We start from the raw sequence: 27,341 nt of genomic DNA, 5'->3' as shown, positions 1-27,341 counted from the left end.
TTTTGAGAACTGTACATGGCAGCCACCAACCTAAAATGGATGCAGTACTGTAAGGCTGGAAAAAGAACCATGAGGTATACCCCCAAATCAATATAACATAATCCTTTTGAATTATAAATCAGAACTATTTATGATAAAATGTCTTACTGTTATCAATATTTCTTGTCTGATTTGAGAAAATATTCTAGCAATCAAATATAGAGCAGATAAATACATATACAAAAATAGCAATATGAAAATGTCAAAATTACAGATGTAAAAATAGTCTTACCTTAATTGTAAGGCACTCGACAGGATTTCTCCCAAACAATGTACGTATTTTTAACAATGAAATAGCTTGATTTTAAATGTATATACTTAGAAATAAATTACAATTAGGTCAAATGAATCAGCAATTTCCCCTAATTAGCCTATTTTAAAAAATTAAGGCTTACATTATCACCCCCATTCCTTTGAGAAGCTATAAAAAAAAAAATTCACATTGCCACATTTCAAAGTGCACGATGATACCGTCCTCTTAAATAATACAACTGGGATAGAATTCCCCTCAAATAGGTCATTCAAACTTGCACTTGGCAGAGGACCCAAACCCGCTAAGCCGCAGTGACGGGAAATAAACAAATCACTCAAACCCTTATCAGTTAAAAAAAAAAAACAAAGAAAAAAAATGGATTAATTTTGACTCTCCTGATTTTCAACCAAGCGGGTATTTATGGTGCATCTGTCAGGTTGTTGTTCCAGCTCAGTGAGCATGGCTGACATTGGTCAGGATTTGACCGCACGCCACAACTAAATGTGTGTGTGGGTCCAGTCACTTCCAATCTTTTTAAAGGAGACATTCTGGATTTAAAACTGTTCTATTAAAATTGATGTGCCTTGAATTTTTTTCCATTTTGAAAATATACTCATCATATCCTGATGAAATTGGCTGACTGAGTTGTTTAATTGCACACTTGATGGCTTTACAGGCAGCCCAGAGACTCCAGACACAACGATTTGTATACAAAACATTTAAAAAGTCAATTTTCCATAATAAATAAGAAAAATAGCAGCATTTGGCTACCTCAGCAGAAAAACCACCGGAGGTCAGCAAAAGCACACTTTTCATTGTTGATAAATCACTCCCAACTTTCCAAATGGCATTTTGAAATCAATAAAACACTTTTTCCTCCTTACGATAATGGAGTCAATCAGTGAGTAGCAAGCTTTTTATGTGCTTAATTTTTTTTTTTTTCTTTTTCCTTCCTTGCTGCTGTTTTGACAGTCCATCAGTGGGAAGAAGCGGACGCATAGACTGGACAAATAAATTGGGACACATTCCAGCCAGCGTCATTCAACATATGAAGAACCAGCCAACGCTACAGGTCTTTTACTTCCACACACTCAGTCACAATAAAACGTGATGATGGCGAACCCAAATGTTCAAAAATAATGTTATTTAATACAAAATTAAATGTCCTCCTCATATTTGGTAGAATATGTCACGTTAAACAATTCCGACAACTTATTTTTCACTCCGCCCCTTGTTCTCATTGTCTTCAAAGTAGTACATCTAAACTTAAGAAAAAAAAAAAACAAGAGGCAGGAGCGAAGGAAGCGTGTTATGACTCAGTCCAGTGGCCCCGTCCACCCTCTCATTATTATCATCGTCATGTGGTGATGTAACGTGCAGATTGCGTCGTGGCCCCTAATATCAGTCACAATGTTTTATTTTTTAGAAACCCATAAAAGACACAAAGGTAATGATCAAATAAAATGCCATGTCGATCATGACGCTGTGCTTCAAAACGATTACTACTTTTCATTTCGACGCCTCCTCTTATAGCTAATAATAGCCGTGGACTACGCACACACGCAGACTGGAGGACTTATGTGATTCATTAAATGACTATTTGCCAAAAAGAACTGTTACTCTTGCTCATATCCAAATGTGCTTGCCTTTGCATATGCAGCCAGTCTGTGTATATGACAATTTATAATCCGACTGAGGAAAGATAAGCGTATCGCAAACAAATGTCGAGAGTAGAGGGTGTGTTGAATAATGTCTGCTACTTCAGTACCACGGACAGCTCCATAGATTTATTGATAGGCCATTGCAGAAAGCACCCTAATGAAGACGCTCGCTTTACAAAGTGGATGGATGGCTAAACAAAACCATCACTCTTCTTGTGCTTGTCTGTTGACTTAGTGCTCAAATTTCCTACTCTGTGTCAGTCTTTGAACGCAGCGTGCGAGCATCCTCTGTGTGCCTGCTCAGCACTCTGAAAAAGAGCAAAATGCTGATTTTTTTTTTTTTTCCCGAGGCTTGTCAGCACGCAAACACAAAAAGAAAAGCCGCAACATGGAAAAGTTCAAATATGAAGTGGTAGCTGCGTGCGCGCGATGCAGAAAAGAAGGCCGACTCTCTCGCACGCGGCTGTGTGTGTGCGTGAAGACAAATGAGCTGCGCGCAGAAAACGTAGGCTGATGGCCTCGCTCCTGCCCTCCTTTTCCTACGTGCGAACCCGGCCGCCTCGCCTCCTCTTCCGCCACCTCCTCAGCCTCCACACGTTGTTACATAATGCTCAACTCCTCAGCCCTTTGTTAGCGCTCGACGACCACACACTGCATGCCTCGGCCTCGCTCGACGTTAGATGGAGGAACCACAAGTCTCCAAAAGTCAGAAGGGAGGGGTAGTTGGTAACTAGAGCCAAAATGGACACTGCATGCTGCACTATAAGCAGCGAAGCATGTGAGTTGCGGGGGCATCATGATCCCCCTCCAGAGCTCCACAGCCCCACCCACCCTGGCCAGCAATGGCCTCCTGCTCACGCCACATTAAACATTTAGCAAGGCACTCTGACAGCGCGCGACGGCGTCTTTTAGAGCCGGCCAGCTCACGGTGCTGCAGCCCATTTGCGTGTTGCTAGCTTGCCCCCCCCAATCCATTTTCCGAACTTTGCCCCCCTACTTCCCCTCCCTGACTGACACAGAACCATATGCAAAAGCAAAGTCAATGACTTGGAAAAGGGCAACTATGTTCAGAGCAAGACCTGCATTAATCAATATTGATCCATGCTGTGTGTATCTCTATCTGCCTATACTTATGCAATGTGTGTGCGGATGTGTGTTTGAGCAGGAGGCCGCCTTGCTACAGCAGTCAAGTGTGACAGAAAACAGTTGGACACTCAGGAAATGTGTGAATGGTTGGCTCTCTACCTTTATAAGCATTAGCATTATGATAAAAGTTGACCTCTCAGCATTTATAACATACATTAGCAAGAGTCTGACTGCTTGTCTTGGCATTCACTTGCTTTTACAAGCATTAACATTAGACTGAACATTTGCAACATTCAGCCATTTTTATACCCAAATAAAATTGGTGCAATTGTAATACTAGTGCATCAAAATGTTAACATTATTTTAAAAGGAATCAAAATTCATATGAATGTCTCTCCGCATTCATTCAAATTAGGTTTCCCACTCATTTCGTGGGAATGCTTGTCTCTCAACTTGCATACAGATTTCTTTTTAATGTCAGTGTGAACATTCATCTCTTTGCAGTATTCGTGATGTGACAGGATTAAATGAAATAGTCGATTCTCCGTATTAATAAAGCAAAGAACTAAGCCTTACACATGTTCACAGTTTATTTTTTGGGTTGGGGGGGTTATTTCCTCACATCTCGCGAGAACTCCTCCGCTCGGCTCACACGCGCAACTCGCGTCACTCCTCCTCTCAATAGCCCCTCCCTTTCTGTGTGTGCGTGTGCAGGGCTCTGCTCCTCAGACTTGCCTGCCTGTCACTTCGCTTGTGTCGGAAAGCTAGGCTACGCACCCCTCTGTCGGACCACCGCACGGAGAGCCAGCCGCCGTCGAACCCCCACCCCCTTCCCCCGAGGCTTGGGCTTGCCCCTCACGGCACCAACCATGGCGACCACCGGAACGTCCACCCGGTTTACTGACGAGTACCAGCTGTACGAGGAGCTCGGGAAGTAAGCGGCACACACAAATGCACCGTGTTCGTCTTCCAGTCTCCCCCACCCCTGCAACAACCTCGTCTCACTGTAATGCAAGGCTGGCCGGCTTGCAGGCCAACGTTTTCGGGTAGCTTCGGGAGGGACCTCCGGGGCTTTTGCAATATGTCGCGCTCGCTCGCTTGTCCGCCCCCGCTAATGGCTGCAGCTAGACGGGCTAGCCGCTCGAGAGCGCTTGTGTTCGGTCACCAGCCCCGCTGCTATAGCGGTGCTCCACTAGCCGCGTTAGCCTCTCTTCAAAATTTTAAACGCCCCCGAATGTTGGTTCGTGAACATAGAGTCAACCACCATTTTGTGCCCTCGCGGAGCCCCCTTCAGCCGCTGACACCCCCCTCCCCCCCCTTTACCCCCACCCCTGGCCCAAGGCTTCTTTTTGACAGCTCCGCGCGGGCTCCCTCGTCCGGAGGCTGTACTCGCAAGGCCGATCTCTTCTTCTGCCCCCCCCCCCCTTCCCCCCCCACCCGGACCACCACTACCCACCCACCCCCAATGAGCAGCTGCAGATGATTTGTGCTCCCGTGTTGAGTAACGTTACATAGCCCTGGATCACCTAATGAGGAAGTCATGCGGTCCCGGCCGCTTGTATTAATGTTTGCGCCGTAACGCCCCGCGCACCAGCTGTTCCCCCCCCCACCCCCCTGGCGCAGGTCTGTGAACACATCACGGTGCCTCCCTCTCTTCTCTCACTTTTTAAAATTGGAGCTAATAATCACGCGCACGTTAAGAAGCGGTGACGCGCGTTTTCTCGGTATTTTGATGACGACATCACAACTGCTGCTGTTTCATCATCATCCTCTTCCACATCATCATCACCACCCTTCCCTAAAAAGGCAGCATCAGCCATGTCTTTGCAGATCTCGAATAGTGGCTCTCCTTCAACACTGACCACTGTTTTTTTGAACCCTAAAGCCGTCTTTTCCGCCATCTGTCATTATCATCAACTTGTTTCACGTGGGGCCTCTTGTCAGCCGTCACCTCTCATTTGCTGCTAAATAATTGAAAGCAAGAGGAGAGTGCTGGTGGCGGTGGCGGGGGAGTTGAGTGTGGCGGCGGCGGCGGCAGTGGTGGACGCTTTCATGGAGTGACAGGTCGCCCGAAGCCCCCCTCCCCTGCAACAGAGTGCTTGCGCAGGAGATGATAGTGCTCGGAAAATGATGGCGCAGAATTGCACTGTGGTAGACCGTGAGGGGGGCGGGGGGGTGCAGTTTCCATCTGGGGTTCGTGTGTAGAATAAACATTGGGCAGTATGATTGTGACAAATGTAATTCCATCGTAGCATTGTAGTTGCGTGTCTATGGAAGATTAGTATTTGGTCGTCCATGAGAGGTCCGGTTCATTTCATGGCGGCGGCATGGTGCGGAGTGGTTAAATCCTGACCTAAGCTCAACGACAGCCCTTCGACTGTCTACACTTTGGTATGATCAAATTTGAGCCAGGAAAAACCTTGAAAGTTAAAATGCAATGTCCCTCCAAAAGTTCCCTGATCAGATGTTAAAGTTTTCATACTAGTTTTTGCTGTCCTTATGTTGAGATTTCACCAAGCTTGGGATGTTAACTCAAGGTTAGCAGTGTAATCCTTTTTAACCCCGATAAAGCAGCCCAGAACTGAATTTTACAAGTGGTCCTGATAGATAAAAGCTATATTTGCAATTGTTTCGGCTTTTAAGAAGTTTTGGTTCGTCGAGTCTATTGTGAAGTGCCTATTTCATAACACTGTGGTCTTGTTTTCATAGGGGAGCTTTTTCAGTGGTGCGCCGATGTGTCAAGAAATCCTCCGGGCAGGAATACGCCGCCAAAATCATCAACACCAAGAAGCTATCTGCACGAGGTATGCTAACACACACTCGCGCAGAAATACACGCATTACATCTTTGCTCTGTTTGTCGAGTTTCAACGGTGCATTCAAGCCCGATTAATCCCCCTTGAATTAGAACTCGAGCTCTTAAAGATGTTTTTTTTTTTCTTTTAATATAATCCCTTGTTTCACGCATACTGGTTTGTTAAATGTGAAAATGTGCCAGTGTGCCAGCATGTACAGTATTTGTGTGTTGGATGTGCCTTTAAGGGGTGTGACCTAGTCAGGAGCCCGATCAGCTAATTGGCTGAAATGAAATACATGATTATTAAAGAAAGCTTCAGCCATATGGAATCGGTTTTCACTGAATCCACTCAGATCATTCCGGTTGGAAATGTTCGGTCCTTAAATCGTGTCGCACTGCAATTGTTTTTTATTGGAGGGATGCACACCAATACAAAACGGCATTGTGACTCTCGCGGTCTTGGTTTTTGTTTAGATTTACTTGTTTTGAACAGGCAGACTGCACTGCATCACGCCACGAAGAAATTGAATATTTTGTTTAGCCGATTCAAACGGCGTTAGCTCGCTGACTGTGTCAATCAGAACAGATGAGAGGATGCCATTAAGGTGGTGCGGGTGTACCTAATGAATTGTCCAGTGAGTGCCGCATGTTTCAACGCAGCGCGCTTGTGTCCATAATTCCAACAGCCGAGGCGATATCCAATTCAATCACAAGGTCTTGTGATCACTTTAATGATCCTGCATTTATTTTTTTGCAAATGTCCGTATTAAATAACTCAGTTTCTCTCAACATCCTCTGTGCCGTCAATTGATCCAAATTTCCAGCGCGGGTTGGGTGTGTGTGTGTGTGTGTTGTCGACTGGGCTTGCGAGGATGAAATAAAAAACCGCAGCGGTAGCGGCGGAGGGGCAGGATGTGAATCAATGTAATTGTTGCTGTGGCGTCTTTGCGTAGCACTGCAGCTCTCGGGGCCTGAATTTTATATGCCGCCGCATCGCCGCGCAGCTCCACGCCCACGTGCGTGCACACACGCCTGCTGCTGCCATGCTGTACGTGTGACGCGGACTTGTGTGGCACCTCCCCTGGCAAACCTAATTGCCCCCCCCCCAACCCACCACCACCCAATTAGGCTTCTTGCGAGCATTAACACACAGACACACGTCTCCCTTTGTTCTCATCAAGTCCGTCGTTCACTTGTCTTCCTCGTGGCCTCGCTCTTGTCTTGCTGTAAAAGGGGGATTGAGGCTAATCCACTTATGCTAAATGTATCTCGTCAAACACTAAGACCCCACAGATTCCATAGGCGCCTCCCCGTTTGCCCTCCCGTCGTCTGACGGTATGCGTGAAGTAACACGAATATAGCATGCATCGGCGTGCGCATGTCGCCACAGTTATTGTTCCATCTCTGGTGTCCAGCGACGGCCATCTTGGTGCGGGGCCGGGCGATATGGCCTTAAGATAAAATCTTGTTTCAATTGTTTGCGTAAAGCTAAGTCGACTTGCCTAAGGCAAAGCTTTGTGGTTGTTTTATCTATACAACCTAATCATCGTCTTTATTTAGGTTTGGTTTGACGCTAAGCTTTAACTGGCAGTGGCATTAAACAGCTTGAAGGCTCTTTATTGAAGAATCGTTTACTATCTGCAAAATCGCTGCTTGTTGAGTCGTAAGTTATTTTCACTGTCACCATAAAGCTGGTATCTAAAATACTAGTCAAAGTAAAAATGTAAAAGTTGTCATGTCATTAGTATGCTCAGTCAACAGGGGATAGTTTTGCCTCACGGCCATTATGCACATTTAGAGTTAACAAATTTTTTTTTCAGTGCTCCTTGTCGCTCTCACTTGCACAGTTCTGCAAATAAGAAGACAAGTGTGCTTGCTTCAAGCTGTTCGCCACTCCCAGTCAAACTGACTCGTAAAACCAAATGAACTAAACAGCGTTTATTTGAAAACAAATGTTTAACCAGACCATGTCATTTCATTTCGCGAGAGTTTGTTAGCTTAATGCTAACGTAACACAAAGCCATAGACAGGCTCATGAAAGTGGTTGTTGGAGGTTTCACCCGATTATTAATTGATTTATTAAATATTTTGGTCCTCATTCAATGACGCTGGGGCACCTAATATTTTGTCTGGTGAGTTTAGAAAGGGCAGATCATTGGCTCGTCGCAGTGGGACATCAAGGTGAAGCGGGACACACAATAGAGTCAAGTGGAGAAACAAACACACACATGCACACACACACATAGCAACGCAGCGTGTGCGGCTGCAGTGAAATTCACCTACACGCACTACGGCAAACACAACATGTACTAGTGACTCCCAGGCAGGCTCTGCATGAGGATTTGACTGGTAGGGGTTTTTTGTTTTTGTTTTTTTTTTAGCCTGATGGGGCAAGTGTGACCTCACGCGTGGCCTGGTGGGTAAGTCTCTCAAAGCTCTGGTAAACACTGCAGTAATCTGAGGAGAGGAAAGGGGGGGGGGCTGAGCAGCGAGGCAAACGGAAGCGATGGAAACAGAAAGGAAGTGCTGTTAAAGACTCACGATTTTTTTTTTCGCTGTACTTTCTGTGAGCGCTTCCTGACTAAAGGCATTCAGGGAGGCACGTCATTTCCAAGTTTGGCGCAGTTTCACAATCCAGTAAAATCTCCAAAAAGATGTTTGCGTGTTTCCGAAATAATTATATTATATGGGGATTTTTTTAAAAAATATTTGCCAGAATCATTTACACAATTTTTTGCTCAAAAGTAGATCGGGCGCCTCCGATCGTCCGTGATGTAAGATGGCCGCGGGGCCCGCCCCCTGGCATCGCAGATGGCCAATTAGAGAGCAGCAGGAAGTGCCAGTGTAATTACCCTCCATCCCTCTCTTTTCCCCATCTTTTACCCCCCCCACACACAACAAATAGGGGAGATTGAATGAATTAGTGAATGCTGCAATGACACTGCACCACGCGGGACACACACACACACACACACTCAGGGGAGCGTGTGATCCTCTTCTAGCAAATGGACGCTGCGTGTAATCCTCCCTCCTTCTCGCTATCGGTCTCGGCGTCCTGCGTCAGCGGTGTAATTAGGCAGCGCTTCGGGTCTCTCCCTCCATCTCTGGAAATCTACACCTTGCGGGGAGGAAGGCAAAGAAAAAAAAGAGAGACAGCTTCGAAATAACAGACTGCGGCTTTAAAAGCTCTCCGACGGAGCAACAGGTCGGACGAAGCGAAACAAAGAAGCCACATGACAGCTGGAGAGTGTGGAGGAGTGGCTCTTGTTTTATTTTTTATTTGTCATACCATACCGCTCTTATTGCGCCCCTTTAAATATGCCTGTTGTCTCCCCGCATTCGGTTCAGGTGATCGAAAGTGAACGCCAGACAAGAAGCGAATGCAAATATTTGTGTGCGGAGGCCTTGGGGGGGCACATTTAGCTGCAGCGTATAACATGCACACGCCTACTCTGACTCATACCGGATCCGGTTACCCCCGGTCACCCGTCGCTACATGTTTTAGTGGTAACATCTCAAGCCGTCACGGGCAGGAGGTCATTTAAAAAAAACTCGTGTACAGTGAGCCCTCGACAGGCACCTTACACGAATAGCACAAAAAATCCAAGTCATGGACACGCCCCCTTATATTGTGAATTAAAAATGACTATCAAAGTGGAAGGGGCTTAGAAGGGATCCCTGATCCAGTCCCACCTTCACCTTTAATTCTTTTGTCACGCCCGCAGCACGCTTGATCACAGTCCTGCAGATCTCATGATAGTCCTTTCCGAACATAAAAAAAAATGTGAAAGGAGTTTTCCGAATTAGCAAGGATTTATTGTACTCATACAACATACAAACATCGAGTAAAATCTGTAAAATCCTTAAGCCTATGTGTGCCTTCCCATCCAAAACGTGCAAACACAGCAATATTCCACATGGGGACGGTACACGCCCTCATTAATTTCCACTTAGCGTTAAATTAGCTTAAATGAGAGCGCACGTTCAAACCTCCGCTTCAGTGCACCTTTTCCTCAGCTGCATGATTGCGATATTAATTATCTGCAATATTTGCCTTTACGCACGTGAAATATGTCACAAGTCATCTGATGATTATTTTTTTAATAGTATTTTAACAGTCGATGAGATTGTGTGAAGTAAAACCCTCCATCTTGTCTCCTCAGACCACCAGAAGCTGGAGCGCGAGGCTCGCATCTGCCGGCTCCTCAAACACCCCAACATCGGTGAGTTTGCTCCAGTGACTCGCACACCAAATAGACGCCTCGCCTCTAATGGAGATGTTAAAAGGGCAAGGAAGGAGGAAATGACTAAATCAATGACACCTTTCTGGTGGCGCTTGTCGCTCACGTCCTCCTGTCCCACTTTTTTTTGTGTCCTCCTTTCCTGTTTTCGCTCGATGGATTTTTGCTCTTTCACTCTCCGTTTTGACACATTTTGGCACGGCCGCGTTGAAAGTTAGGACAAAAGAGGGCACAAGAAAGAGACAGATGGAGAGACGCGAGCGAGGAGATGGAGACAGATGGAGGAAGGAGCGAGAAGATGGAGGAGGAGAAGGAATGAGCAGCCACTCTAGTTTCTCGCCGCGGGGCCAGCCATCCTACTTGGCCATATTATACAAGTGATATTTTTATTTTTTTTTACGTAACCAAAAGCCTCGATAGGCTGACACAAGCCCTCCGCCATGTCTCGGCCTGGCTGTCGGATGGCTGCGTGTGGCTTGAACGATCCGCACAATTTCAGCTTGGATGGCGGGAGCTGTACCAGCGACGTCATAGCAGCGCAGGGAAAGAGGAGGAAGTTGACACGGTAAACGTGCTAACCACTTGGAACAAAATCGAATAAGCAAGCTCTGTAATGACTCAAGGGGCAAGCTGCCAAAACCACAAAGGAGTTCATCAGGTTTGAAGTCTTAAACATGCTCAGTCAGTGTCCAGACTTAAACCCCATAGAGAATGTTTTACCCGCTTGAATGGAGTCAAAAGTACAATTCATAATTTTAAGGAAGTTTTATTGTTACAAATAATAGTGTCTCCTCTTGAAGTGTGAATTGTGCTAATCCACAAGTGTGAACATAACAGTCACCCCCCCCGCATGTGTCTTTCAGTGCGACTGCATGACAGCATTTCAGAAGAGGGCTTTCATTACCTCGTCTTTGACCTGTGAGTATATTGTGAATACACACACCCGCGCACACACGTTGACATTTTGTCCATGCGCGTGACTGCGGCTTGTTTGTGTATGCTAAGCGCACGCTCTCCCTGCTAACCTTCCCCCTCGCCCCCTCTACTCTCCCCCCCAGGGTGACAGGAGGGGAGCTTTTTGAAGATATCGTAGCCAGGGAGTACTACAGCGAGGCCGACGCCAGGTACGCACGGGCGCTTCATCAATGGCGTCATTTATATTTCATGCCCGCCTCTCTTTTATAGGCCTTGTAAATTCAACGTCGCCATTCACGATGACAAATGAGGCGTTTCCGAGGCCGGGCCGGGGCCACCCTGTTCGCGCGCGCTGGCCGCCTTGAATATATTTCGCCGCGCTTTCCTGCCATTTTGGTTGACATTTAACTCCTCGAGTTTCCTCTCCCGCTGTCTGGGTGGTGCGCAGCTTAGAGACTTTGCTGGACAACCCGATTAGCGCTTTTTGTGTGTCCCTGCACACCAGTAGGGAGTTTAAGATACAACCCCCCCCCCCCCCCCCCCGCACTCTCTTACATTCGAATTAGGCCTGAGCCGCTGTTCTCCGGCGACCTTGCCGACGCTGACCTTTTACAGAGACGTGACACAAACACGAGCCCGGAGCACGGGGACTCGCCGAGGCCTGACACTGCAATCCGCGTAGGGCGGTCGTAATAAGGCGATCGGGGCTGCTGGCCAGAGGGTTTTTTTTTTTCTTACTTCTTTCTTTTTTGTCCTCACGAGGCGAGTGTGAAAACGCGGAATAACGGCAGCTTGCGCGGACGCCCCCGTTATTAAGATGGCTTCCCACACGCGTTCCGGGAGTATCGATTGTTTAAACTGCAGCGCCTGTGTTATGTCTCCGAGGGAGAACGCCTTGTTTGCTAAAGGCTCGTTACGCAACTTAGTGCAGAGTGCACTCTTTCTTTCTTCTTCTTGCGTTTGGACATGATTTCATGCGCATTACCGCCATTAACGTTGCGGCCCATTACGGTTCATTGCGCCCGCAGTTGCGCCAGTGAAAACTCCCATTCTTCGATTTCTTTGAATATTTGACAAATGCGAAGTCATGCATCTGTGAGATGAACATTTTTGTTTTACCGCATCTGACGTGTCTCTTTGCCCCTTTTTTTTCTCCCCCCCCCTCCCCCCACAGTCATTGCATTAGTCAGATCTTGGAGAGTGTCAATCATATCCACCAGCATGATATTGTGCACAGAGACCTCAAGGTGAGTGGCTGCCCGTTTCCGTGACAACCGCGCTCTCTTACACACGCACGCACATGCACACACACCTCTGCTCGTGGCCATGGCAACACACAGATGGCTCCCGGTTGCTCCATCGCTCGCTTTCTATGGCTCGTCTTTTTTTTTTTTTTTTTTTTTCCCCCGTCCTGCTTTTTCTTCTTCTTCCCTTTCGCATCCGCTGGTTCATCCTCCATATTTGTTCTCGCAGTTGATGAGTCATGGCCACGTGACTAGTGCGCGTGTGTGTGCGTGCGTGTGTGTGTGTGTCACCTATGGCAAGGAAAAAACAAGGACACACATACACATTACACTGACGTGGGTGGGTGCTGGCGATATAGATGAACCCCTGAAGTTGCCAGGACAACTCGAATGACATCACGCCACCCGCGGAGTAAGCGGGGGGGAGGGGCTTAGTGTCTCGTCGGCGTGCTGATTGACTTACACGGCTCCTTTTGCCTGTCAACCTACTTTGAGACGATGATGACAACGTGGCCTCGAGTAAGGATTGTTAAAATAATAATAATTTTGCGGTAAAAAAAAGTGATTTTTTTTTTTTTTCCTCCCCTTGGAGCGCAACGCTATTATCCCAATGCGGTCTGGTCGTCTGATTTGTTGGCCTTTTATCCTGAGTGGGCTTTTACCGCAGGCCCTTTATGTCCTCCTGCCCAAACAACGGCCATTTAGAGCGCCGCCACACTCGCCGCCTCTCGCTAAGTACACTTTCCATTTAGCATGCCGTCTACGGCGCTGCCTAAATAACTCCCCGGTGGTTTCTATGGCGACGGGCTCACATCCATATAAGGCTGCTGTTGCGGCTGCTGCTGTGGAGATTCTCAACCCACCCGTCCGCTCTCCGCTCGTGCCCACCCTTTTTTCCCTGCCATCACTGCGCGCTCTCGCACCTTTACCGCCCCCAACACACACACACACACACACACACGAGCCACATTGAATTCATCAAATATGTTTGAAAAATGGCTTCGGTGGAGAGCGGCTGTCACTTGCTGTCTCTCACAGTCTTGATCTTCTGTCCTGCATTCTGCTTCACCATGTGTGTGTGTGTCTGTGTGCTCCTTTCCCCAGCCTGAGAACCTGTTGTTGGCCAGTAAGATGAAGGGAGCTGCAGTGAAGCTGGCAGACTTCGGCCTGGCTATTGAGGTGCAGGGAGACCAGCAGGCTTGGTTTGGTGAGAAAGCACAAACGGAAACGCTCATCTCGGCAATGCGGGGAATCAAAAAAAACAAGCTTGCCCAGTATTGTTCAAGACACACGTGAACGCATTTTCATAAAATATGCAAATGGATTCATCCTGGTTGACTAAGTGTTCCATTTAAATGACATGTAAAGTAAAAAAATGAATAAATAAGTTGTATATTTACAAGTCGTATGATAAGTTTAGTCAGGAGATTTAAATGCCAACGAGGGCCCCGGTGACCGCGTTGCACGAGGAGCATTTGATCAAAACTTGATGTGAGCAAATTGGTGTGAATGTTTGTTTCTTCACGCGCACACACACACACTGATTCCAGTTCACGCTCAGTTCACTGTGTCTTGGCGCGGGGCCGATCGGCCAGCATTTGGCTGACTTTTAAGCACAGGCCAGATGATTAACGGGCGTTCGCTTGTGACTCGGCGCCGTCATAAGCTGGCCTTGCATTAGATTCCGGGAGGGTCAGCGAGGTAGTACGACCCTCCCCCCCCTCTCGCTCCTCAGAAACGCACAGTAAAATATTCTTGATGAGCAATAAAAAAAGATCTTGCTTCGTTGTGTCCGCTGACATTTTTTTGTCTGGCAGGCTTTGCGGGCACGCCTGGCTATCTGTCCCCGGAAGTCCTTCGGAAGGACCCCTACGGCAAGCCCGTGGACATATGGGCTTGCGGTGAGTCGTCTTCCATGAGTAATGGCTTTTAATTTTTGCAGCGACAAGATGGTTTGCTTGCTCCGATGACGTTAAATGGGGACAGCATACTACCAGTCACCAGTCCAGCCCAACAACAAGCACACGCTTACTAAACTCAGTGATCTATGCTACTAGCAATGAATGCATGACTTTTAAATTCCATCTATCAATTTCATTCCCTTTTAGCGGCCACAATTCACGAGTGGAATTGTCACTTTTAGTTACCGCAATAGATTTTGGTGTAAATGACTGTTATTTATCGCGCCGCTCTTTTAGGGACTTATTGATCAAGTGTCTTTAATCAAATGAAGGAATTGCATCTAACAGTGCTTCTCCGTTTTCTGGCAGGTGTTATTCTCTATATCTTGTTAGTTGGTTATCCTCCATTCTGGGATGAGGATCAGCACAAGCTATATCAGCAGATCAAAGCCGGAGCCTACGACGTAAGTGTCCGTCGTCGTGTGTAACGGGGGAGATGTTGCACGGGTGCAGTGCAGGGCTTTGCTAAGCAGTTTTGGAATGTTTAATAGTGTCCAATTGAGCATTGGTCCAAAGCTATTGATCCAGTCAGCCTCCCTGACGCATTGCAGAGGCGTGTGTGGTCGCTCGCTCTATCTTAACCCCCCCCCCCCCCAAAACGCGCACTCAATTTAAATTCTATACATTTGAATGTGTATAAATTCTCAAATACACATTGCATCGGTTATTAGTCACCTCTTGTCATTCTTTTTAGTTTCCTTCTCCCGAGTGGGACACGGTGACCCCCGAGGCCAAGAACCTGATCAACCAGATGTTGACCATCAACCCGGCCAAGAGAATCACTGCCGAGCAGGCTCTCAAGCACCCGTGGGTCTGCGTAAGTAACTCTGAATCACCCGCTCATCGAAAAAAATTCTGAATGGATGCCCAAGATATTTATAACACCCTTGTTATATGTGTAATCTTTTTTTCTTGCTCCACCTTTGCAGCACCGCTCCACAGTGGCATCCATGATGCACAGACAGGAAACTGTCGAGTGCCTCCGCAAGTTTAACGCTCGCCGAAAACTCAAGGTACGCTCGCTCTATTTTGCATTCTTCATGATGACTTAAAATATGGCCCACAGTCATCTGTAATTGTCTGTCTTTATTTAGCTTTTCACTTCACAATATATCCCGAACAAAGTTCATTTGACTCAGCTAGAAGTTGGTACCGCCACCGAGGCAGCTTTGAACAAATCCAGCGCGTCTAAAAACATTTCAAAGCCGCCGCGGTAGTCACTTTAATCACATAAGCGTCCCGAGTCACATTTGGAAATGGAACACAGAGAGGTAGGAAGGAGAAGAAGCATCGGCTGCTTTTAATGTCCTCCCTCGCCTCTTCCTCCTCCTGCAGGGAGCCATCCTCACCACCATGCTGGTGTCCAGAAACTTCTCAGGTGGGTGTGCCCTTCGCCCTCTGCTCCCCACGCAGCACAGAGCAAGGAGAGTTGGATAGTCGGAGTCCTCCTCACCCCCCACCTCCCTCCCTCCCTAACACACACATGCACACACTAATGCATAAAGATAATGTATGGTAGTAGACATCGTGTTATTGACTGTATGTGGACACCACTTGTATCTTTGTCCATGCTAATATGTTTCTCCCTTTGTGTGTGAGTGAGTGTGTGTGTGTCCCTCTTTCTCTGCTGCCTGTGGAGAATTTGCATGTTTGCGAGATAGTCTAGATAATCTTTTTTTTTGTTTTTAATGTATATACATAGGGACAAGTGTGATGCCGTCAAAACAAGATTAGGATTTTTATCTGAGCCTGCTGCTGAGGTTGGCTTGTTTTGGGGCCTTTTATTTATTCCATGGGTAACATTTCGACTCCGGGCCTAGGAATCCACGGGGTGCACATCTTTTTTAATTTCAGTCCAAGTCCACATCTATGATGTAGTTGGGCTTGAATCCACGCGCCCCCCGTGGCTTCCTAGGCCCCCCCACGGTCAAAAAGTATCATTTTCATAGCCCCTCCCAACTGTAGCGTTTCTCGTCCAATAGTGGGCCGGCAGCATACCAACTCTGCTGCTGCCGCCTCCTCCACTGCCTCACTGGCTCAGGAAGGTACGTCCCAGAAGACACGCCCATCCACCTCCTCTCTAAACTCACTCACACAGACACGCACTTTTTTTTTTGGTTTGTTTCATGGGGCTGGTGCATGGGGCTTCACCCTCCGCTGGCATCTTCAGGACCACACATCTGCATGCGCAAACATTAAGCTCGTCTGAAAAATATCCACTCATATGTGCATCTCGATAAATTAGAATATTGGTTCAGTGTCGTGGGGATTCTAATTCATTGAGATGTGCGTTAGATGATTGAAGCCATATGGCCCTCTCCAAATGTCACATTTGATAAGTGCGAGGCCTTTAAAAGTGACTTTTTTAAAACTCGCAGATGCCCTTTCCACAAGCAAATGGTTATCCAATTTGATTTAATGCGCCAAAAACACATTTATTGCTCATCAGTTCACCTCTAGAGCACTTTCTTTTTTTTTTTTTTTTTTTTTTTCCACATCGACAACTCACCTCACCTCTGCCTCCTCATCCCCCCTCACCCCCGCCCCTTTCCCACCACGCCAATTCCATCCCCAGAAACGAGCCATGTCACCACAAGCTCCATTCCGACCTCCTGCTGACCCCCAGACCTCGGGGGCGGGAGGGGATGAGGAGGGGCGATGTATCCTGGGGGCGGGTAACTGAAACTGCAGGGGGCCGGCAAGAGCTGGGTTGGCGTGCTGCCATCGTCGGACCTGGGTTTTCCAGGGGAGGGATAAGGTGCGGATGACGGAAAGGGGGAGGGGGTTTCTGGGGAAGTCAGACGGAAGACAGGCTTCCGGATGATTCTCTTGTTCCCCCACCCTTTCCCCCCCTCCTGTGGTCTGTTTTTAGTACTTGCCCCACATGCCGCCATGAAGGAATGCTTCAATCTTGGGCTGAATGTGATTCATTCATGCCCAACTGCAACCCAACATGGACTACACACAACGGCATGGATTGTCTTGAATCGGCGAGTACTGAAATCAGACAGCTCTCATCCCGCCGGGTGGGAATGTGCGCTGAAGGTCGGCGATTCCGATGGTGGCTCCATTAGATTTGAGCGCAGGAACAGTGTAGAGCGCAGCGGGTTCTCCGTCATCGTTGTCTGCCACACGGGAGGGTCTGCTCTGCTCTACACTGCATGAATCAGAGTGCGTATGAAGGCGGATTCTAAAAGGGAGGCAGGTGCAGGTGCGGCTTTGGGAAATGTCTGAATGGTGATTCTAGTGGGTGCTTGTGAAGGTTTGGTTGTCAGCTGTGCAGCCCTTTAAAGGTTTGCGGGCTCCCTGGATCAAGTTTTGTAAGTTGTTTTTTTTTTTTCCTCAATATCAAGTTTGACATGAGCTCTCCTGTTGTTTAGCTCTTGCTTTTCTTTCCCCACGGATGCTATCACTCATCACTGATACTCTAAACTGCTTCCTTGCACCCCCTTTTTGCAGACGCAGGGTGTGACAGCTTGAGCATCATGTTGCCTTAATTATTATTATTTATTTTTTGCCTCAATGCCACACGAGTGTGTATTATGTTCCATGCAGGAGTGTTTTGCCTTGCTGCTTCTCGCATGCGCGGTACGGCGGAACCTTTAAGGTCAAATGCAATCAGTTCGAGACGCCGCGGACGTAATCCTCGTCTAATTTGACTTATTTGGTGGGAAATTTTTTAACTCGCTACTAATTCAACAGAATACCCGTTAGCTGGTTTGCATTTCACATTGACTAAATCAGAGCGAGAGTTATTCCACCTGCGCTACTTTTGGGACATTTGACGTTTAGAGGTTCCCGTGTGTTTTATGGAATGTTCTCCGGAGGCAATATCTTTGCCGCTGTCCACCCTTCGCCGCCGCCGCCTTCTTAACTTTGGCACGGGTGAAGGGGTGGCCCCGGATGGCTGAAGAATGCCCTGACCCTGGTTATCAGGAATGTTTTTCTGTGCTTGCTGCATGGCAAGGTTCAGATAAAGACAATTTAAAAGCAGCTAAGAATACAAAAGCATGACTTTCCTTTTTTTTTTTTTTTTTTGGCCATCTTTCAACTCTGTGCCCCTTATCTTTGTTCTGCTGTGTCCACCCCCCACCTCCTCCCCACCCCTCTCCCTTACTTTTTCTTCTGGAAGGTAAGAAACACAAGATTGTTTTTTTTTTAATTTGTGTGTGTGAATTTTAACATTGTGTCGGTTGAAAGGTGACCAGGGCCCTTTAAGAGAAATCGATGAGTATACATTAAGCCAGCTTACGGCTTTCCTTTTAGTTGTGCTGGGGTCCTTCCTTCCAGACAGGAAATGGATTCAGGAAGTTTACACTGCGCTCAGGTTTCTTCTCGTATCCCCAGCTGACAATGAATGGATTATGATGGGAATGGATTGAAAAGAGGTTCGCCAATTTATGTAGCTGAAGGGGGGGGGAAAAATCCGCCCGGTCGACACGTTTTGTAGGTTCCACATGGGTGACATCGTCCTGTCGACCGTTCATTCCATGGCCAAATGTGAAACTCAATTTTTCTGCCCGTTTCTCTCCCTTTCTATCCTTCTCTTTTTTTCCCCCTTTTCTCCTTCTTTTTGCAGCATGCAAAAGTTTACTCAACAAGAAATCCGACTCTGCTAAGGTAAGAGTCCTTTGAATTATTCTTGAGTCGATTGTTCCTGTTCCTGTTTTTAGCTCGCGTGTCCACTCGTTTTAAGTGGACTCCTGAAAATCCTTCGTGTCCCAAAACGGGATTTTATTTCCTACCCCTTTGATGTATCAATCTAGTCTTTTTTTAAATATTCCTATTTTTTCGGAAGCTTTTTCACCGCTTCTCTTTCAAGAAATCCATCTTTGTCCACTATTACGCATCATTCCCTCCTCCTGCCTACCTCTCGTCCTCCTCTTCCTGCCCCTGGGGTCTCTGTGCAGTTAAGTGGTCGAAGCATAGAGAGTTATTGAGGCAGTAAAAAGGATGATCTAAAGGCCATTCTGTGGCACTCACCCGCTCATTTGCCCTGTTAGCTCTCAACAGCTCGCCAGCCTTGACTAACATTAGCCCTCCATTTCCTAAAAGGAGCACCATTCTAATCCGTGTGTGTTCACTTTGAGTGTTTGCGTTCTTGTCCCAGCCTTCCACCAACAACAGTAAGAACAGTATAGTGAGCGCCATCAATGCCCTGAAAGACAGCAACATGGCAACCAACGCCCAGATGGTACAGTAGGCCCGCCGCAGTCTTGTTGGTCCCTGCATTTTAACACCAAACCCCCAGTAGATGTTTGAGCGCCATTGTCATCGTGTTTGTGACTGTCGTCGTCCCTGTTCAGCCACCATTTAGAAAGTGTTGCACGCGTCCTCCATAGGTTCCCCTGCTGAGGTGCGCATGTGCTTCCTGAATTCAAAATACAGACAAATCTTAAAGCACTTTTTTTTTTTTTTTTTTTTTTAGTAAGTCTTTTTTTTTCCCCCCTTCCACAGCGCTCAAGTTTAATGATGCGTATGATGAATAAAAGTGTAGTACAGGGGGAGATCAGCAAGAAAGGTGAAGAAGAACCAGAGATTGGAAAATACTTGGTCAGCGCGTGCAACTCTTGTACGGGCAACATTCCGACTAGGCCCGAGCGTTGCTCCTCCAAGCACTCAGGGATGGGAGGAGGGGGCCAACTAAAAATTGGAAAGGAGTTGGTGAGCATATGCATCCGACCTGAGGCAAACTTTGGCTGGGCAACATTCCAAGTAGGCCTGACTGGTCCCTGTAGACTTCCACCAGCAAAGACAAAAATGTATGTTGAATCTCATGGTGACCTGTTAGGACATAGAAAAACGTAGTAGGGCCGCCTGGCTCCAACTCCTCTGGGAAAAATTTGTTGGAATTATCTATCAAGTCATCCAGAAGAATAGCATTACCATTACTTTCTTTCCACTGATGACATTTAAATGTCAGGATGCACATGTTCACCTCGTTTCGACGTCACCGGGTTCAACTCGCCACGCCCTGCTTATTTTTATTCTACAACGTGAGCCCGATCAGTTTCTATCCAGTTTGATAAATAACCCTTTCCTAAGCATCTGCTAACGTCATCCTCCACATTTCGGTGCTTGCCTAGCATTCCTCCTCTCAGTAACCTGCTAAACCTGACTGTTGTGTTGCTACGATGTTGGGACTTTTTTGGGGGAGTAGCTGGCTATTAGCTTAAGGGCTCTAACAGTACATGTGTTCATGTATGCTAGCAGTTTCATTTTGGATGTTGTAAATGAAGCAAGCTTTTGTTGCCTAACGTGTTTGCATGAATGACTTTGTTTTGCGTGGCAGGAATCTCAAAGCACGGTGGTCCACAACCCTCCTGATGGCATCAAGGTGAGACGCAAGCTAAAAACTCAGATATTTGTCACCTGGAACCGGTTGCAGTTCTAACTTTTTTTTTTTGGGCGTTACTTCAGGGGTCAACAGAGAGCAACGCCACCAACGACGAGGAAGAAATGAAAGGTAAGCAAGGTAGTCCCTTTTTGCTTTTTGACTCGCTTTAATTTGCTCTCCCATCCTTCGAGGCGCGGTTATTTGGGGGAGACACGCTCTTGATCGTGTCTTTGTACATGTTGTGTGTCTGGCTGCGTCCGTACGCGCATGTGCGCGCGTTTGTGTGTGTTCTAGCGGACAGTTCAGCGCTGAGTCTGAGCAGCGCCACCGAGGAGATGCCCCCACTTCTGCCCTCACCTCAAAGCTCACCTGCCAGTAAGTTTGCTTTAAAACAGGAAGCTTTCTGGTGGAGCTAACAAGCAAGACCCCCCCCCCCCCCCTGCCCTCCCCTTAACTTAAACCTTAAAACCTCCCACCCAACACTGTCACTTCTTCCTGCGGTCACCAGCAGCGATTTCGTGCACATTCACTCACTCACCCGCCAAGCTGCGGGTTCCCACTGTTATGGCGTTTTTCTTTTGATTTATTTTACGCTTCGGACAACCCTGGGATCAATTTGTTTTGTCTCGGCTTTCGTGATTCCGTACAAAACGAATGCGACGGTTGAGTAAACCGGATGAAGTTGACAGTCAGTCTACAATTTGGATGCCAAGCACAGATGTCAGTCCTCACCCAGTTTAATCCGCCGGTTAATAATTTGGATTTGATCAAGGCCAAATGTACAGACTGGCTTTAATAGCCGAGTTCACTTTCCCCTCACTTGTGCGATGCCGCTGCGTGGAATACAATAATTGGATCTTCCCGCCGAGGCCGGAGTTGTCCGGCGGTGTCAGCATGTTCCCAAATCGTGTCATGAAATGTCATCTTGACCAACTCTGGCTGCTTGAAAATTATATGGAAGAAGGAAAAAAAAAAGTTGGGACCCTAACTTGTGTTGAGCCCCCCTAGAATTGTGAGTACTCCCAGCTTTGGCATACACTCCAGGCACAAAGCAATTGAAGCCATCAGGGCCACTGTGGGAACCCTGAAGTGTGTGTGTGTTTTGAGTGTGTGTGTGTGTGTGTTGTGTTATCCCTGCATTTTCCCCTCTTGTTCCTAATGTGACAGCTCCAGCTGGACGACGCCCTTGCTCCCCTTGCACCCACGTGCTTGTGAATCTTTTCACACTCACTCTTTCTTACACTTTATACCCCAAACATGTCTGATTCCTTTCTATATTTGTATTTGTTGTATTTTATTTTCGGGATGATACGTTCCTGCAATACTATTTCCTGCTCACTTGTTGCTAGGCGGACTTCACATCCGATAACCGCTGTAGGTTTTCGAGGGAGCCGTAGCCTATTGCAGTGATTTGCTACTCTGTATTATTTATAAACGACATAGTGTGCTGAAGTGAAAGTTAAAAGAGGTCACCGAAGGCGCATTTTGCCGATTCGCATTTGGTTTTAATGTAACGACCTTGTGGTTGATAGCGCCACCTGCTGCATGGGCATCATTTTAGGATGTAGCCTTAATCTTGTAACCCACCTCTATTGTATTCTAAGAGCTCCTTCCTAATCTTCCCCCGTCTTGTCAGAAAAAGCTGCACGATCGTCCCCATCACCCCACCCCACCCTTACCCGCAGGCAACGCCGACGTCGCCTTCTGTCCTTTCTCCTCAGAGGACACTGTTGCGTCGTGGCGAGCATTAAGAGCAGAGTGCGCAGGGCCAGCAGTTGCATGACTCGCACGTCATAATCGGAGCCGCACTCATCCTGCTACCAGCTGCCATCTTGCCCTCCCTCTCCCCTTGAGTCTGTCTATCATTTGTTCTTTCAATTGGCAAATTAAAAACTTGTCATCATCAAAGTTTAAAAGCAAAATTCACGTTGTCATTTTTTTTTAATTGCCAATTGAAGATGGACCGAACAAATGTTTCTCCTGGTGACCTGCTTGTTTTGAACAAATCTCAGTCTTGCTCTTAACTGCATGGGATGAGCATTTGGATGATCTCCATGACCTCTCCCCAGTGTCTGTCCTTCCATGCATGTGTGGGTGTTGACCATCCATTGTTTGTTTCAGTACCACCGCATGACGTAAAGCGCATGGCTTGGAACAGCACGGGCAACAGCGACTCGGAACTGTCCTGCGCGCCCGCCGTCGCCGCCACCGTCGCTCCAGTAGGGGGCAACAACTCTGCCGCTGCTCAAAGCAACGTTAAGCAGAGTAAGAGCACATCAGACACTAACCAACCGGTCGACCACCCGTCTGCCACTTACTAACTCCACCCCCTGCTGGCCATTGTAATGCTCACCAACCACTTCATGCTTTGAAACAAGTTAAGCCCGACTTGAAAGCATATTTAAAAATCCTAACCCTAATTCCAAACCAACACATGATTGAAATTCCTTCCCCTTTGCTAGCTTGCTTGAAACGTGAACGCTGGCCGACTGATCCTATGAATTGTGAAGCATACACTTGTCTGAAATGATCGATTCAGTTTATTTGTGGGATGACCGCATGTTCAACTTGACAATGAGTAGTGTCCAAATACTTTTGTGCATTTCCCGACTGGTTCCCGCCGCCCTTGCGTGAGTATAGTTGTGATGTACGGTGGCGCCCTTTGCAGCTGGAGGCCTGCTGGCGATCGTCTGCCAGACGGGATATCGCAGAGAGCGAGTTCAGTTGACACTTGTCTCGCGTTGTTTTCGAGACAAGCGGCAAACTTGTTAGCGCTCGGTTAGCATTTGTCACCCAGTCTGTCCACCCCTGCGTCCTCAGGCCGCAAGCAGGAGATCATCAAGATCACTGAGCAGCTGATTGAAGCCATCAACAACGGCGACTTTGACGCCTACACGTAAGTGACAGCGCGCTCTGTGGCTTTACTACTTACCGTCTTCTTAATTCGCACACCTCTTTGCTTTGGTCATTCCCCGCGCAGGAGGATTTGTGATCCCGGGCTCACTTCCTTCGAACCCGAGGCTTTGGGAAACCTGGTGGAGGGCATGGACTTCCACAAGTTCTACTTTGAAAACTGTGAGGTCACAGTCACAAATGGATAACACGTCACACACGTTTTATCAAAACTATTTTTTGAAACACTGACTGTACATTTTGGAAGCTCCTCTTGGGATTTAGTCTTTAGGTTGAGCAGTCACTAGTTGAGAGCAGCACTAACAACCCTGCCGCGTGTTCGAACCCCGTCTGTCCGCATGAGCGCAGTGCTGAGCAAGAACAACAAGCCGGTGCACACCACCCTGCTCAACCCGCACGTGCACCTGATCGGCGAGGACGCGGCGTGCATCGCGTACATCCGCCTCACGCAGTTCGTGGACTCGGGCGGCCGCCCGCGCTCCAGCCAATCGGAGGAGACCCGCGTGTGGCACCGCCGCGACAGCAAGTGGCTCAACGTTCACTTCCACTGCTCGGGAGCGCCCGCCGCGCCACTACAGTGATCAGGTAAGCCTCATGGGACCACGCCTACACGTTACCTGGCTCCACTTACAAGGGAACTAAGATGTCAAAACTGGGTGGCATTTTCAATGTGCACATCTTTATTTGAAGCTTTTCACGCAAGGGTAAGTCAAGTCAAAACATGAATTAAGCAGAAAAACCCTTTTTATTTATTTTCATCCCCGGGGCGGCCGTAATGACATCATACCACCACCGTCTGCTGTCAACTTAAATGGCAGTGTCCCTCCCAATTGACCCTACTTTGATATCCGTTGATTGAATTTTTCGTAAAGATTTCATGGTGACGTTGCGTCCCGGTGTCGTTTGTCCCCTCAGTGGTCCTGAGCCTCCACTGTGCCGGTGGAGGCGTTTTGGGGGGCAGTTTTTTTCCGGCGAGTGTGTTTGGGGGGGCCCCAACGCCCCCGCGTGGATCGGCTAGCGCCAGGAGCCCGGCCGGGCCAGACGGCATCCCTCTCCGCGACCACCAACCGACCCCCCCCGTGTCCTCCTTTGACCCCGCGGGGGGGCGCCGGCCGAGCACAAGACAACGCCCGGCCCCCCCTGCCGCCCGCCCCCTCCTCCCACGTGGGATGTGATGCATGCATCTTGGCGCCCGCCTGACCGCGGAGGGCGTGTCTTTGCCCTCTCGCGCCTCCCCTCGGCGGCCATCTTTGTTCAGCCCCGCCCGCGCCGGACGAGGCGTCGCGGGGGAGGAGGCGACTTACACTTGTGACAGTTTATGAGTATGAGTTATGAATATACTATGTAAATTATGACTTAGATGTTCCAGAAACCCACCAAAACCCCAGCAAGCATTTATCTCGTCTGTGTAATGAGGGAGAAGCAGAGACGTTGGATTTTGTCGCGGCGTAAAAAGCACTTGTGGCTTATGAAAGGGAACGGGGGAGCGTGTGGACGAGTCTGAGTGGGTGATGACGAAACTTGATATCATGAAGCACCAAAGTGTAGAACTTTAGGCGTTCTGCGTGTTTTGACCGTTTTCTCACCCCCACACTTTGGAAAGCCGATTTAAGCTCGTGTTGTTTTTAGAGTTCTGTGACGAGCCTCGTTTTATTTTATTTTTTGTCCTGTTGTGTTTGTCTGACTGGCTACTTTTCAAAAAGTGCTTTTTAGAAGGGAAAAAAAAAATCAGAAGAGGTGTTTTTATCGTGAGTTTGAAAACGCTTCCCGCGTACGTCCTGTCCTGTCTTGTCCGTATGCCGCAATGGGGTGGATGGGTTTGATAATGCGGCAGATAGAGGGCGCCGCTGAGAAAGGGACTGCCTCGCGTGAGGCGATCGCATGCGCGCCCTGACCGCCTCGTCCGTCCTTCGCCTTCCAGTCTGTTATTTTCCTGTTGGGCCTGGTTTGTTCCTTTTCACTGTGTAAATACAGTGTGTGTATAGATGTATGTAGAAATGTGTATCATATGTACATGCATCCTGTGCACCTCAGCAGTTTCTTCGAGTTTGCAGGTTTCCATTCATTTTTTTTTTTCTGTTTTGGGCGGCCCAAAGTTTTGTGTCCTACCACTTTTTCAACGTCATAACGCGCACGCCTGGTGCTGTTTGACGTATCCGCCCCACAATGTTGTTTGATTTGCACCTGCACCTCTCTGTAGTGCGGCCCCCCCACCCACTGCAATGTTTTCATCACCCCACTGTTGTGAGCCACACCACCACATTCTTGTGTGATTTGAGCTCACCCCACAAAGTTGTGATCCCCATCACAACACTTAATGTTGTCATCTGCACACGCCTCACAATCTTGTGTGATCTTCAGCCACCAAAGTATGTTGTGTAATCTTGACTGCTCCCATCATTGTGGTCCACTTCACCCCAAAATGTGGTCTTCTACCCCCCCCCCCCCCCACAATGTTGTGTGATCCCCAGCCATCCCATAATTTTGTGATCTTCACTTGTCCAATGTTGTGTAATCTACACTCCCACAATCTTGTATAATCCTCCCATCTGTCCCACACTTTTTTTTTTTTGGTGATCTGTACCTAACCCATAATGTTGTGGTCCACTGCTTCTCACTAAGTTTTAGTCTCCTCCCGTCCAAGAATGTTGTGATTGTTATCCGCCCTACAATGTTGCGTGATCTGCACCCACCCAACTGCGTTAGGTGCGCACACCCCACAGTGTTGTCATCCAAAGCACTCCAAAATGTTGTGATACACACTGGCCCAAAAAGTTTTGATCAGCACCCCACTCCACAATGTGACGTGTTCCATCCCCACAGTGTTGTCCTCCAAACTGGGCCGGAACATTGTGATGGACACCGCCTCATTATTTGGTGTGATTTGCACTCGACCCACTATGTTGTATGCCCCCCCCCCTCAAGCTTAGCACTTGTCTGCCCCTCCTGAACTTTGATGTTGCCTCCATTCTCTTGGCAATGTTTTGTCAGTGGCTGTCAATTTTTTGTCTTTTTTTTTTTTAATTGCCAAGTTGCCAAGCTGGAGTTCTGCACGCGACCCGCAGGAAGTTGGGCTAGGAAGTGATTGCGACATACACACACATGCACGTATTTGATTACGATTGCAACCGAGAAAAACGACCTCTGGTGGTTTTAAAAAGAATTGTGCCTGCTCTGTTCTGGACGGGTGGGGGAGTCTCTAAAAGAGAGAGCGAGCAAGAGCACTAGTTACTATTATGCATGTTTCAGTTACGCATTTCTACCATGTACCTACCTGAATGAGGACGGAGCTCTACTAGTGTTAATAATATTATGACGATACTTGCATCTTTTGAGATTTCCTCCATCTCGAATGTTGACTAGGTGACATGATAAATAAACTTTTTTTTTTTTTAAATCAAAAAGAAAAAAAACAAAGGGAAAAAAAGGATGCCGGAGCCGACGCTTGGTATGAGGCCCTCGATGTTTTTTCCCCCTGCGTTGTTTATGGTATGATATTTGGGCTGCGCTTATTTTCTCCCCTTGCCCTTCCACCCTCCCCGCCACCCTTTACCTTACCTTTCCTTACCTTACCCAGCCTTCACGCGGACGCTGGACTTTTTTTTTTTTTTTTTTTTTTTTTGCATGATCATGATGTACAATGAAATAACAACCATTTGAATTGACGACTATAAAGTGTTTGTCTGAGTGTTAGTTGGTCTTCATCCTAGCTTTGTTATTCTTCAGACTTGGATCTTGAAAGTATTTAATAAAAATACTATTTCAGCACCCCGCTCCGGACCCGCCCGCCTCATTTGCGCTGCCTTTGCTTCTTCTTTTCAATCACAATGCCTTTGACATGTTTTTGTCAAATGATCGGGAATTATTAAATTATGTTTACATCCTCAGACACACA

General features: G+C 47.6%; 1 protein-coding gene across 17 annotated transcripts; it reads left to right on the top strand.

Annotated features, from left to right (window-relative positions):
• The first annotated feature begins 30 nt into the window (after positions 1-30).
• On the top strand, positions 31-27,219 carry LOC148382600 (calcium/calmodulin-dependent protein kinase type II subunit gamma). Of its 17 annotated transcripts, none has more exons than XM_088360676.1 (25): positions 31-74; positions 1,265-1,364; positions 3,754-3,973; positions 5,749-5,843; positions 9,999-10,058; positions 10,940-10,994; positions 11,135-11,200; positions 12,166-12,238; positions 13,340-13,442; positions 14,053-14,136; positions 14,506-14,600; positions 14,891-15,013; positions 15,126-15,209; positions 15,532-15,574; positions 16,179-16,241; positions 18,776-18,816; positions 19,307-19,390; positions 20,489-20,533; positions 20,617-20,662; positions 20,828-20,908; positions 22,655-22,798; positions 23,354-23,429; positions 23,514-23,608; positions 23,795-24,031; positions 24,362-27,219. In XM_088360676.1, the coding sequence occupies exons 3-24, from the start codon at positions 3,909-3,911 to the stop codon at positions 24,025-24,027; spliced, it is 1,854 nt and encodes a 617-aa protein (XP_088216802.1). In that variant the 5' UTR covers positions 31-74; positions 1,265-1,364; positions 3,754-3,908; the 3' UTR covers positions 24,028-24,031; positions 24,362-27,219. The 17 variants fall into 17 exon arrangements, with proteins under 17 accessions (XP_088216802.1, XP_088216801.1, XP_088216803.1 ...); XM_088360675.1 differs by having other exon boundaries at positions 20,617-20,671; XM_088360677.1 differs by lacking the exon at positions 16,179-16,241 and having other exon boundaries at positions 20,617-20,671.
• Positions 27,220-27,341: the final 122 nt, after the last annotated feature.

Source organism: Syngnathus floridae, chromosome 18 (assembly GCF_059516105.1).
Source record: "Syngnathus floridae isolate MCC-2025c chromosome 18, RoL_Sflo_1.0, whole genome shotgun sequence".
NCBI lineage: Eukaryota > Metazoa > Chordata > Actinopteri > Syngnathiformes > Syngnathidae > Syngnathus > Syngnathus floridae.
Note: the sequence above shows the minus strand (reverse complement) of the source record. Positions and strands in the feature narration are given on the sequence as shown.

Excerpts from the sequence above, each read along its gene's own strand:
- LOC148382600 (XM_088360675.1), top strand. The coding sequence starts at position 3,909 with ATGGCGACCACCGGAACGTCCACCCGGTTTACTGACGAGTACCAGCTG. Across the intron at positions 3,974-5,748 it reads CTGTACGAGGAGCTCGGGAA|GGGAGCTTTTTCAGTGGTGC; the intron begins GTAAGCGGCACA and ends TTGTTTTCATAG. Across the intron at positions 22,799-23,353 it reads TCAAAGCAACGTTAAGCAGA|GCCGCAAGCAGGAGATCATC; the intron begins GTAAGAGCACAT and ends CTGCGTCCTCAG.